Source organism: Anomaloglossus baeobatrachus, chromosome 3 (assembly GCF_048569485.1).
Source record: "Anomaloglossus baeobatrachus isolate aAnoBae1 chromosome 3, aAnoBae1.hap1, whole genome shotgun sequence".
Classification (NCBI taxonomy): Eukaryota; Metazoa; Chordata; class Amphibia; order Anura; family Aromobatidae; genus Anomaloglossus; species Anomaloglossus baeobatrachus.
Window position 1 is genome coordinate 560,661,235 of NC_134355.1, and position 12,822 is coordinate 560,674,056.

Below are 12,822 nucleotides of genomic sequence, written 5' to 3' on the forward strand. Positions count from 1 at the left end.
TCGGTCCGAGTTGGCTGAAAAAAACTCGGCTGATTTTAGTTCACGTTAGGTCAGAGTGCAATGCAACTGCACTGCGATCCTGAGATTTTTCTCATGATTGCAGTGCGTGTGCAATGCGTGTGTGATCCTTTTTTTTCTCAGCAGCTGTCATCTGCCATTCAGCTCTGCTACATGGCCGTTGACAGCAGCCACAGACAGCCATGTAGCAGAGCTGAATGGCAGATGATAGCAGACACAGACAGAGCCGCACGATCAGAATGAACTCGGGTGAACTTCACCCGACTTCATTGTCATCCCGCGGCTCTGTCTGTGTCGCGTCCTGATTAGCGGTCACCCGTGAAGGAGTCACCGGTGACCGCTAATCCCCTGAGTGACTGAAGTGAGCAGCGCGATTAGTGCTGCTGTCACTCAGGTTACACGCGGCCAGTTGTATTTTCCCCCCGTGACCGCAACTCACCTGTGACTTCATCGCTGTCACTCGGGCAACTTGCTGTCACTGTTGGAGGATCCAGCGGTGGCCACGAGTTACCTGACTGACATCAGCTGATCGCGCTTCTCACCTCAGTTGCTATGTGGAGCTGTCAGGAGCGGCGGTGTCTTCTGCAGCTCCTGTCACCTTCATGTAGCAGAGCTGAGAGCGTCGAGGAACCTCCGTGGATTACGCCGGACATGGATGGGTTTTTTGCGTACTTAATAAAGTGGTGAACGAGGGTCTTTGTTATTGTTTATTATTTCAAATAAAGGATTTTTTCACTATGTGTGTTTATTAACTTTACAGGTTAATCATTGGGGGTGTCTCATAGATGCCTGCAATGATTAATCTAGGATTTAGTGGCAGCTATGGGCTGCCATTAACTCCTTATTACCACGATTGCCAACGCACCAGGGCAAATCGGGAAGAGTCGGGTACAGTCCGAGAACTGTCGCATATAATGTATGCGGCAATTCTGGGCGGCTGCTGACTGATATTGTTAGGCTGGGGGGCTCCCCATAACGTGGAGCTCCCCATCCTGAGAATACCAGCCTTCAGCCGTATGGCTTTATCTGGCTGGTATTAAAATTGGGGGGGGACCGCACGCCGTTTTTTTTAAATTAATTATTTATTTATTTTACTGCTCAGCATAGACACGCCCACCAGCTGCTGTGATTGGTTGCAGTGAGACAGCTGTCACTCAGCGTGGGGGCGTGTCTGACTGCAACCAATCATAAGTGCCGGTGGGCGGGTAAAGCAGGGAATACGAGATTGAATAATGAGCGGCCGGCTTTTTCAAAAGAGGAGAAGCCGCCGGAGCAGTGTGAACGCCGTGCAGTGCTGCGCCGGTGATCGGGGATCGGTGAGTATGAGAAAGGGGGGGAGAGGGATAGACCGACATGGACAGAGAGTGAGGGACAGAGATAGTGACCGACCGACAGACCGATCGACACGGAGAGAATAGAGAGCGAGAGGGAGAGACCGATTGACAGGGAATAGTGATTGACAGACCGTAGCGCCTGGTCCCACCAGACCCCGTGGGGGGCGCGCTCCCTCACATGTGCCCAGTCCCAGCATGGCTCCCACTTGCACTCCCAGTCATAGCCCCAGGCAGCGACGGCCTTCCTCTTACCAGTCTCATGACTCTGCTCCTGCTCACTCCCGGGTCAGACATCATGCTCCTGGGGCTGCTTCAGCCTCTTCCTGTCTGCAGAGCACACACAGGTCTGCAGTGTCTGATTCTAGGCTGCGCGCAAGGCCACGCCCCCTTTCTTAAAGTGGTAGCGCCCAATTACCTGGAAGTGACCTCAGAGGTCACCTGTTGCCATATGGTATTTAAGTTCAGCTCCCCTGGCAGCAGGCGCCCGAGCAACGCCTCTATTAGTGCATTGCCAGTGTCCAGAGCCGTTTGTGCTATTATTTGATATCCGTGCATTTGATACCTGGTTCTAATCCTTTGTCTCACCGTAGTGCCATCTATACCATTCCGGCTGGGGACGTCACCGCTTATATCTACCGGCTGGGGACGTCACCGTGCCATACCTGCCGCGGACACTATCTATACATACCCGCAGTGGACGTCACCGGCAATACCCGCAGTGGACGTCACCGCTCATACCTACAGTGGACGTCATCGGGTCCTACCTGCCGTGGACATTATCTGTACCGTACCTGCTGTGGACGTCACCTGCTGTGAACATCTCCGGTGCCGTTTCCGTGTTCTGCCGGCTGTGGACATCACAACCTTGCTACACCTGGCCCTACAGAGACTCCTACTACCGGTTCCTGGCTGCCGTGCATTTAGGCCTTCTGGGGAGGTGCCGCACAGTTCCTGTATAGGGGTTCGCTGCTGGTCACCTTCTCGGGGGAGTCCGGTGCACGGTCCAGTGGGTCCACCTCCGGACGCTCGCCGCTCCTCGGTGAGCGTAACACAGACATTGTGAGACATCACTCGTTTCCAGTGTTTTAGGAAACATGCGAGAAATGTATTTAGAAAATCGGATGTCACTAGGATGGTGTGAGTGCCGTCCCGTGACATCCGATTTTTTACACGCTCCCATAGACTTGCATTGGAGAGACTCGCAGTAGAAACTCGCAAAAAAGCAGCATGCTGCGATTTTTTTTCTCAGTCCGATTTGGACTGAGAAAAAAAAAATCGCAAATGCGAGCTGAATCATTCACTAACATGTGTCCGATTCCAATGCGAGATTTTCTCGCATTGCTCTACTGCGAGAAACTCGCAAGGGAGAAGCAGCCCTTAATGTGGACATCAAACCACTTATCAAAATCCTGGTGCTCAGATTCGCTTCCATGCTTGGGGGCATCAGTCACCCAGACAAGGTTGACTTTATGCTCGGTATGGAGGCTACAGACAACACTGCAAAAAGGCTCTGAAATTTGAACCTAGGCAGGTTTTGAGGTAAAGGAAAAAAAGGGTCCTACATCATTTTAAGACTTCTGCTCTCATATATAAGCACTAGCTCCTGAGGTTCCTTACAATTCCAAAATTATAGATGTAGCCCCTTAGAGTGCATTCGCAGGCTGTTAGATCTGGTGAATGTGGAGGCCAACGCAGCAAATGCAAATTATTGCTTCTGTCATGTCTGATCCAACTTTCTGGTGAGTTTCTTTCAGGTATCAATGAGCATCCAAATGGAAATGTGGTGGTGCAGTATCCTGCTGATAGAGGGAGATCTGACACACAGACTATTGGTGACATAAGCAATTCCTGTAACATGTCCAGATAGGCAAGGCCAGTGATTGTATTCTCCGCAAACAATGGAGACCATAGACTTTGTGCCTGCTCATTGAACAGAAAACGTTTACTTAGGGCAGGTCCCTTATGTGCTTGATAATGACACATGGTTTTTCCGAGTCCAAATTCTAACATGGAGGTGAAAGCCTCGTCATCACAGAACACCAACCTGTCAGTGAATTCGTCATCTTCCAATCAGCCCTACAAGTCAATGCAAAATCCCAATGTTTCGGTTTGTCATGTCTCCAGAAGATGTAATCTGTATGGTTTACACTGCAGATATTTGCATGCGATACTGTGGGTTGTGGTAGCGCTGGTCAGCCTGGTTGACTTTCTTATACTATGCTCATACATGGCTTGTATCCTGTTCACTGTCCCTTCCGAAGTCTTAGGGCCCTGAAATTTCCCATATCATAAACACCCAGTGATTCCAAATTGCTTCACCCAATGTAGAATACAGTTTTTATGTGGAGCACGTTTACCAAATTTATTGTGAAAGTTTCGCTGCACTGTTATAACAGACCGCGTTCTGCAAATTCCAACACTTTTTCCAAGCTTTTTCTTGCTTCCATGTCACATTATGTAAGCACATTGAATATTTGAGTCTTGGAAAATGAAAGTAAAGCTGTGAATCAATTGGTTGCCATTGGCAATGTGACGCCCTGGGCAAGCCAGGCGTCACAGGTCATAACACCACACGCACCCCACATTCCCTGCAGGTACACCGAGGTCAAAACTAAAATCCTTGCTGCCTTCCTCCAGGAGCTGGTGTCCACACCAGGGGGTGGGCCAGGCGGTTGGCTCCACCCACCGAGGAGTTCACAGCTCTGGAGGCGGGAAAACCAGGTAGTTAGCTCAGGGAAGAGCCTGAGATCAGTTGAGTGTTAGAGTTGAAAGTGGAAGGAGAAAACAGTGAAGTGGAAGGAAGTGGTAAAGGAGCAAGAGAAAGTGACAGCAAGAAGCCTGAAGTTGGTCCGGGTGTGTGCCCCGGTCTGAGACAGCAAGGTTGGCAGACCGCGGTGACCGTCTGCAGGCGAGACTGATTGGAGGTTGCCAAAACGACCGTGGACGGGTGGTGATCCGGCGGTACCGGAGCGGTATACGAAGATTAGTCAGCACCAGGGCAGGAGCCTTTCGGATCCCGGCAAGGCTAGGAGTCGCCATAATTTGCCAAATCCGTCAGTGAAGGGGACGACTGTCTCCCAACAACCAAGTCCCGTTTGAAGGCAACAGTCCAACCGTTAAAGCGGAGACACCGCCACCGCCAAGGCACCAGTTTCCCAGGGCCAGCGCCTGCGGGCAAGAGTGGAGCTCCTCCGGCTCATACCCAAGTCGGGGAGCAGGTTACCGGTGGGAACCCATCGCAACCAAACAACTACACATAGGTGCAGGGAAGAGATCGTCACCGTCAACTGCAGGGAACATCCGCACCGTAACCGTCTGAGGGACCCGTCCAACCAGCCGTTTGTTTACCGAGAACTGTGTCGTGTTTACTGGCTGAGTGAGTACCTCCGTGCCGTGCGGCACAGCGCTGCCCCTGCGCCCCTGCACATCCACAGGCCCCATACCCGCCTGTCCACCATCCCAACCCCATCACTGGGCCCCGGGATCACCAACCCCTACCCACGGAGGGGCAACACAACAACTGGCTGCTCCATACCATCACTCCCGGGATCCCCAGCCAGAGCAGCGGTGGTGTACACTCAATCACCACAACCGTGGGTGGCGTCACGGACAATAAACAATCCCCACACTCCAAACCCCCTTTCACTCACGGGCGAGGAGCGCCGCTAGAGTCCCCGGGATCCGGCCCATCGCTCGAGCCACCGAGCAGCAGCAGGCCGCAGCAGCCGCGGCAGCCGGACCCGAGCAGTGGGAGAGCGCGGCGTCCCCACCTCTGCCCGCGACAGCAACTTCGCCAGCTTTGTTTTAGACTGGAATCACTGGCCACTTACCACTACAAGCCTTTACTTTTGCATCATTCATTTTGTTTGTATATCTGCATTTGGTCTGCCCTCATATCCAGTCTTTAAATAGTACGCAAATTGTTTCAGAATCAACTGTAGTGAGGGGCTCAACTAGAGGTTGCTAGTGGTCCATGTGCAGCGGGTGCTGGGACCTGGGGGGATATCAACAAGTCACAGGTCCTTTTCTATAGCATTTACATACAGAACTAGGGTAGAAATTCTATTTATTTTCCCTTATGACCAGAAGGGGCGGGGCCTCAGCCAACAGAAAAATGTTGCTTCGTGGTATCAGCTTTGTTGACTGAGGCCCCGCCCCTTCTGGTCACATGGGTATGACCTGACACAGGTCCTCCAAGTGAAAAGTTAAATTGATTGCATAATACTGATGCTAATTCTAACAGGGGGAGGGGATAGCTATGCATACCCCCCAGATATTATCCTCAGCTGATGTCACTCAAAAAGCTGTCCATTTTATAAACGTTACTTTCTTGGGTTTCACAACCTATACATCTGAGCTGACCACTACAGGTATGTATAGACACAGCCTGATAGCATAGTATAGCACTGGCTTTAGGTTATATACAAAAATCCTGGTGATTGGTTCCCTTTAATGGGTAGGAGAAGCTGGGAAAGAGTATGTGTTTTTTTTGTATATGAGGAAAAAAGATTAACACTAATGGGAGAAACAGACCTAAAGTGAAAGAAAATTGTATCCAGCACACTAGTGATAAGCAGCACATTTTTTTCTCATACAGATAAAATAAAAACATGAATGTCTGAATGAGGCCATAGGATGAGGCCACACCACATAGCTCACCAGGGGCAGAAGCGCCACAAATCTGAGGCATTCAATAGCCATAAGACAGAGGTGTATCTAGGCTTTCCGGCACCCGGGGCAAGAATTCAATTTGGCGCCCCCCCTCATGTGACCAATTATTTATATGTGATTTGCACACTTAGTCACCTGATGACGAGCTGCTCTTAATAATTCTCTCGATAAAGAGAAACATAGGAAGAAAAGCTAATTGTCTCAATCAAGTATGAAAATCACATATGAGTGGAGAGACCATGTGGTGACTGCTGGAACCAGCGAGCAGAGCTGAATCCTGACAGGGAGTATATTACATGCTGTTATGATTGGGCTACAGTGCTTTATTTTATAAGTAAAGGGCTTCTCCAGGTTTGAGATAAAAATCTGCAGTCACTATGTGTCACTCTATGTGACTGTAGACTTCTGAATTCTCACACTGCACACGGTCAGGATTCTCTGGTGCCAGCGGTGAGTGGGAGGTCACAAAACTGCAAGTATGTGATTTACATACATGTGGCCATATGCTGACTAGACATGTGTGGGCTCTCTCAATGAAAATTAATTGAGTGAGCCTGGACACGTCAAATCAGAATGTGGCCAGAAATATAAAAATCTCATACTTGTGGTCACATGACCGTCCACTCTCGTTACTGGCACCGGAGAATCCTAAAAGTGTGTAGAGCATGCATTGTAAGAATTCAGAAGCCTGCAGTCACCTAGAGTGACTGGAAACTTTCATCTCAAACCCGGACAAGACTTTACTTATAAAATTAAGCTGTGTAGCCCAATTCTAAGTAAAAGGGTTGTCCAATCTCACAATTTATGTATTGTTACTTGTGTACAGGATCAGAGCTAATAACAGCACCAGAACCACCAGTAGTACAGAAATACATCCATATAACCCTATCTGTTCAAAAACACAGCATCAAAACCCTCATCAGTATAGAAATACATAATCAGAACCATAAGCAGTACATGGTACATCAATTGTAATGTCAGCTCAGACATATACACATTTGAATTGCAGGAATCTACAACTTACAGTACATCCTTAAAGGGAATCTGTCACCAGGATTTTAACACCTAATCTGAGAGCAGCATAACGTAGGGGCAGAGACCCTGATTCCAGCGATGTGTCACTTACTGTGCTACTTAGTGTAGTTTTGATAAAATCACTGTTTAATCAGCAGTAGATTATCATTACAGGACTGCTTGGCATGCTGCCAGGTAGTCCAGCATATTCATCAGCTCTGTATAACTGCCAGATCTTCAGCAGAGAAAACATTGATTTTATCAAAATAACAGCAAAGAGCTCAGTAAGTGACACATCGCTGGAATCGGGGTCTCTGTCCCTGCGTTATGCTGCTCTCATATAGGGGAGCAATAACCTGGTGACAGATTCCTTTTAACAATGGTAATGAGATACTTGGGAGTTATCAATCATCATCAGACTGCGGACTATACAGGAACTACAGTAAGGCCTCAGTTCCACTTGCGTTTTGCACGGACGAGTGCAATCCGACAAAACATCAAATTGCACTTGCACCAGTTTAAACTATGGGGCAGTGTCCATCTGTGATTGATTTCTCATGACATATTGGCATGAGAAAAGAATTGCAGCATGCAGTGTTTGGCAGCGAATCTCAGCTCACACATCCATACAGGTCTACGGGAGCATGTGAAACATCGCACTGCACTTGGATGTCATCAGCGTGCAGTACGATGTACGCAGAGACAGGCTGTGGAGAAGGGGGAGAATTACTCCCTCGATTCCTCTTGTCTGTACCTGTGATTCGATAACAAGATCGGATCACAGTCGCATGACACTCAGCTCAGGCTCGCAGCAGTGCCTGAGCCTAGGGTCATTAGCATATTGGATCTGATGCTCTTGCATGGGAAGCAATGCGCAAGTGGGACTGAGGCCTAATGATGAGAATTAGTCAGTATCACAAATAAAGGCTGGAGCCTCATTAGCGTATGGCATGGTGGGGGGATAGACCGTTGTGGGGGTATACAGCACTGGAGTGGGGGGGATAGACAGTTCTGGGGGTATACAGCACTAGGGTCAGAGGATAGACAGTTCTGGGGGTATACAGCACTGGGGTGGGGGGGATAGACAGTTCTGGGGGTACACATCACTGGGGTCAGGGGAATAGATGGTTCTGAGGGTATACAGCATTGGGGTCAGGGGATAGACAGTTCTGGGGGTATACAGCACTGGGGTCAAGGGAATAGACAGTTCTGGGGGTATACAGCACTGGGGTCGGGGATAGACAGTTCTGGGGGTATACAGCACTGGGGTCAGCTGATAGACTGTTCTGGTGGTATAGACAGCACTGTGGGTATACAGCACTGGGGTCAGGGGATAGACAGTTCTGGGGGTATAGACAGTACTGGGGGTATATAGCACTGAGGTGGGGGAATAGACAGCTGTGCAGGGTATACAGCACTGGGGTGGTGGAATAGACAGTTCTGCAGGGTATACAGCACTGGGGTGGTGGAATAGACAGTTCTGCAGGGTATACAGCACTGGGGTGGGGGGGTAGACAGTACTCTGGGTATACAGCACTGGGGTGGGGTGAATAGAGAGTTCTGCAGGGTATACAGCTCTGGGGTGGGGGGATAGACAGTTGTGCAGGGTATACATCTCTGGGGTGGGGGGGGGGTAGACAGTACTCGAGGTATACAGCACTGGGGTGGGGTGAATAGAGAGTTCTGCAGGGTATACAGCTCTAGGGTGGGGGGATAGACAGTCCTGCATGGTATACAGCTCTGGGGTGGGGGATAGACAGTTCTGCATGGTATACAGCTCTGGGGTGGGGAGACAGACAGTTCTGCATGGTATACAGCTTTGTGGTAGGGGAGGGGGGACAGGACATACAGCTCGTCGGGATGTTAATGATTCGGCTCCTCTCTTCATCTGTGGGTTGAGCCTAGAATGTATGGGCTCCTTCCAGGTTAGTGGGCGTAACCAGCTTCATGACAAATTAAGTCATACCTGGAAGGAGCCCATATATTCTAGCATCTACCTTCATCTGTGGGACAGAGCGCTGTGCATGCTGCGTATGCTGCGTGTTAGCTCCGCCCACAGATGAACTTAGACCCTACTCGCGGCGGTGAAAGCTCTGTGCAGTTGAGGATTTAAGAGCCTGCAGCCAGGGAACTGCGGCTGCCGGCATGAGCGCCGAGGTCTCCGGACCTCGGCCCGGGGGCCGCAGCATACATTCCCGCCCTTCCTGACGTGTGCTGAAGCCGGCCCTGGCCGCCCAGGAGAACCAGTGCTGCATCAGTCAGCCCGACAGCGCCCCGCCCCCATACTGCACCCGGGGCAGATACCCCGCCAGCCCCCCCCCTAGATACGCCTCTGCATATGATTATAAAATAAAGTCATTCAGCCATTGTGCCAAAACACTGTGTGGTTGCACCCTTAAACCTAAATGAAAAGCAATGCGTTCATCACCTGTCTCACATCTTCTTCCGGTGAATCTCTGCAGACACAAGCAGCTGTAGCTAGAACCTACATTTTCACAGAGGCCACCATTAAGACATGGGGAGGAAGAGCAGGGTTTCAGCTCTAGTAGGAGAAAAGAAAATGCTGAAGAATTGTGTCAAGAATTACAAAATTATCCAAAGTACTGAACCTTTGTGTAAATTTTTATTTCATAAATCAATAGTACACATGAAAATATGCAACTTTGTAATAGATCTTATCAGACAGATTTGCTTCTTTCGCTGCCAGAATTGATCAGTCATTATAAAAAATCTGTATTCAGTGAAGACTTTCCCATTACTGAGATAGGAAATGGCAGTTGGTGCTGATATTATGAGGGAGGAGCTAAAGGCAGAGCTCCGCCCCCTCTTCTATCAACATAGAATCTCCTTAGTAACAGCTGCCATCTCCTATCTCAGTAATGGGAAAGTCATCACTGAATACAGATTTTACCGCAGAATTGAGAATTTTAATAATGACTGATCAATTCTAGCAGAGAAAGAAGTTTGGTCATGGTCTGATAAGATATACACATGAAAATAAGTAACTTTATAATACTATTGATTTATGACATAAAAATTAACACAACAGCCACGCTTTAACATAAATAAGTAGTCACACTTGAATCGGCCAAATCAAAGATAATGCAGTTTTGGGAGTATATAGTGTGTGTATATAGAAGTGTACAGTCATGGCTCAAAGTGTTTGCACCCTTGCAATTGTTTCAGAAAATATTGCAATTACACATCTTTTGTCATGCATGTTTATATAGCACTGTAGCTAATCTCCCCGGACAAGGATGGTAGAGAAAAATTGATGAAAGGTTACAATGCAGGATAGTCTGGATGGGTGATAGGGAGCCCCAATCAAGTTCCAAAGAAACTCAAGCTGTCCTGCAGGCTCAGGGTGCATCAGTGTCAAAGCTAACTATCTGTCGACATTTCAATGAAACGAAACGCTATGGCAGGAGATCCAGGAGGACCCCACTGCTGACACACAGACATAAAAAGCTACATGGCAGTTTTCCACAATGTGTATAAGTAAGCCAAAATCCTTCTGGGAAAGTGACTTGTGGACAGGTGAGACCAAGATAAAGCTTTTTGGTAAAGCACATCATTCTACTGTTTACCGAAAACGGAATAACACCTGCAGGATGCAGATGTGTAAATGAGAGATATTCGGTAGTAGGCGGCCATAGGCCACTGCATAAAGCCCTTTGGCTGTTCTGATCAGGAGGCTGCAACATATCAGTTAAAATGCCACATATTGCCTGTGGGCTGCACCTTACCCATGTCTAGCCTATAATATTGTAGATTTCACTTTGGCTACAATTTGAACTGAGAAACATTAACATCAATCAATGAAGATCCAAAGTGAATCAAACCCCGAAATCATCATCATCTTCTTCCACTGCTATATTCTGCAGCCTCTCACCTGTCTCGCAGTTTAGACCAGTAAATCCCTTTGTGCAGAGGCAAGAGTAGGCATCCCCTAGATCTTCACAGGTTGCCCCATTCATACATGGAGCTGAGGAGCACGGTCTGATCTCTGGGAATAGAGACATTGATAATATTGTTAGCTGGGCAGAAATACTTTTTTGTATGACAATGCAAACATATTATTATATCTTAGCTACTTACCATTCTCACAGTATTTTCCTGTAAACCTTGATGAACAAAAACAGGTGTAACTCCCACCCAACTCTACACAGCTCGCTCCATTCAAGCAGGGTCCAGAAGAGCACGGTCGGATTTCTGGGAATCAAATATACAAAGGCTATTAGTGGCCATCACCTAGCTAAACAGCATATTTATTTAGTCATGTAGCAAGGGACTAAGGCGGGCTTTGCACGCTGCGACATCGGTAACAATGTGTTACCGACGCTGCAGCGATAGTCCCCGCCCTTGTCGCACATGCGATATCTTGTGATTGCTGCCGTAGCGAACATTATCGCTACGGCAGCTTCACATGCACTCACCTGCCTTCAGTCACACGGCAGACGGCCAATAGAAGCGGAGGGGCGGAGATGAGCGGGACGTAAACATCCCGCCCACCTCCGTCCTTCCACATTGCAGCCGGGACGCAGGTAAGGTGATGTTCCTCGCTCCAGCGGCTTCACACACAGCGATGTGTGCTGCCTGCTGGAACGAGGAACAACATCGTACCGTCACGGCTGCAAAATTATGGAAATGTCGGACCCTACACCGATCATACGATAACGACGCTTTTGCGCTCGTTAATTGTATGTAAAAGGATTTGCACACTACGATATCGACAGCGACGCCGGATGTGCGTCACTTTCGATTTGACCCCACCGACATCGCACCTGCCATGTCGTAGTGTGCAAAGCCCGCCTTAGTGCTGCATAACTAATCAGGACTTAGGAGTTTAGGAAAATAGCCCCAACAATCTGGGGCTAATTACAGTGGTCATGTACCAATATAGAGCTATCATATTTTCAAACTGTTCCACATTTACCAATATTGTCTCGGTAAAACGCAGCCAGGTAATCTGATGATGAGCCAAATGTATCACAAAGACATGCGTGGATTTGGAGCAGACGGCTAGAAGACTTTCTCTTACTTATGGCAATTTCTAGACCTCATTCAAACACCTGTTGCTTCTTTTTAGGTATGAGAAAAACGGACTGAGATTCACCAGAATTTTTGATCTGAGTTTCATACAAGTTTCAGAGGAGTGTTATCAGAGTTTGATCTAAGCTTCATCAGTTTTTTTTTCGGATGAGAAAAAAAAACAAAACAAAAACATTTTCTCCAGCTTCTATCTGTTCGTGAAAAATGGACAACACACAGATGACACACAGTTGATCTTTAATATTTTTTCATGGACCCATAGGCTTGCATTGCCAATTTTAATTCCACACTCAGATCATTATTGGATTTTGCGCAACCCACTCAGTCAGAGGAAAAAGATCATGGACATATAAACGGCCCCATTGACTTTCATAGGAAGAAAAATTTCCAGCGCGGTCCAAATTCTCATATAAAAAGTCATCTTTATTATTTAATCCATAAAAATAGGGGTTTACAGGCGGTCAGCAAAATACATGAATATTAGTAGGACCCCACAAAGCTACGCGTTTCGACGTGAGTCTTAATCATCTATAACACAACCGCACCAGATTAGTGCACCTAATTAAATTCTTTCTGCTACCACCGGATAAGACACCATTTGCGCCCCACTTTTGTGTCATTTCAGTTTCACGACCTACAAAATACTGGCGTAGAGCTAGTTCACATGTAGTGGTTTTACTGCATTTTTTCCATTAAAAACAAACAAAAAGTGTTTTAGATTAGCAGCAAAGAA

At 47.9% G+C, this 12,822-nt stretch overlaps 1 protein-coding gene across 2 annotated transcripts in view; it reads right to left on the reverse strand.

Moving 5' to 3' along the window:
• The window catches only part of SNED1 (sushi, nidogen and EGF like domains 1), a 347,445-nt gene that overhangs the window by 171,745 nt on the left and 162,878 nt on the right, over positions 1-12,822 (reverse strand). For both annotated transcript variants that reach the window (XM_075340866.1, XM_075340865.1), the window contains exons 9-11: positions 11,136-11,249; positions 10,930-11,043; positions 9,466-9,579 (exon numbers count right to left, since the gene is read on the reverse strand). In XM_075340866.1, coding sequence (XP_075196981.1) covers positions 9,466-9,579; positions 10,930-11,043; positions 11,136-11,249 — 342 coding nt within the window. The remainder of the gene's footprint in view (positions 1-9,465; positions 9,580-10,929; positions 11,044-11,135; positions 11,250-12,822) is intronic.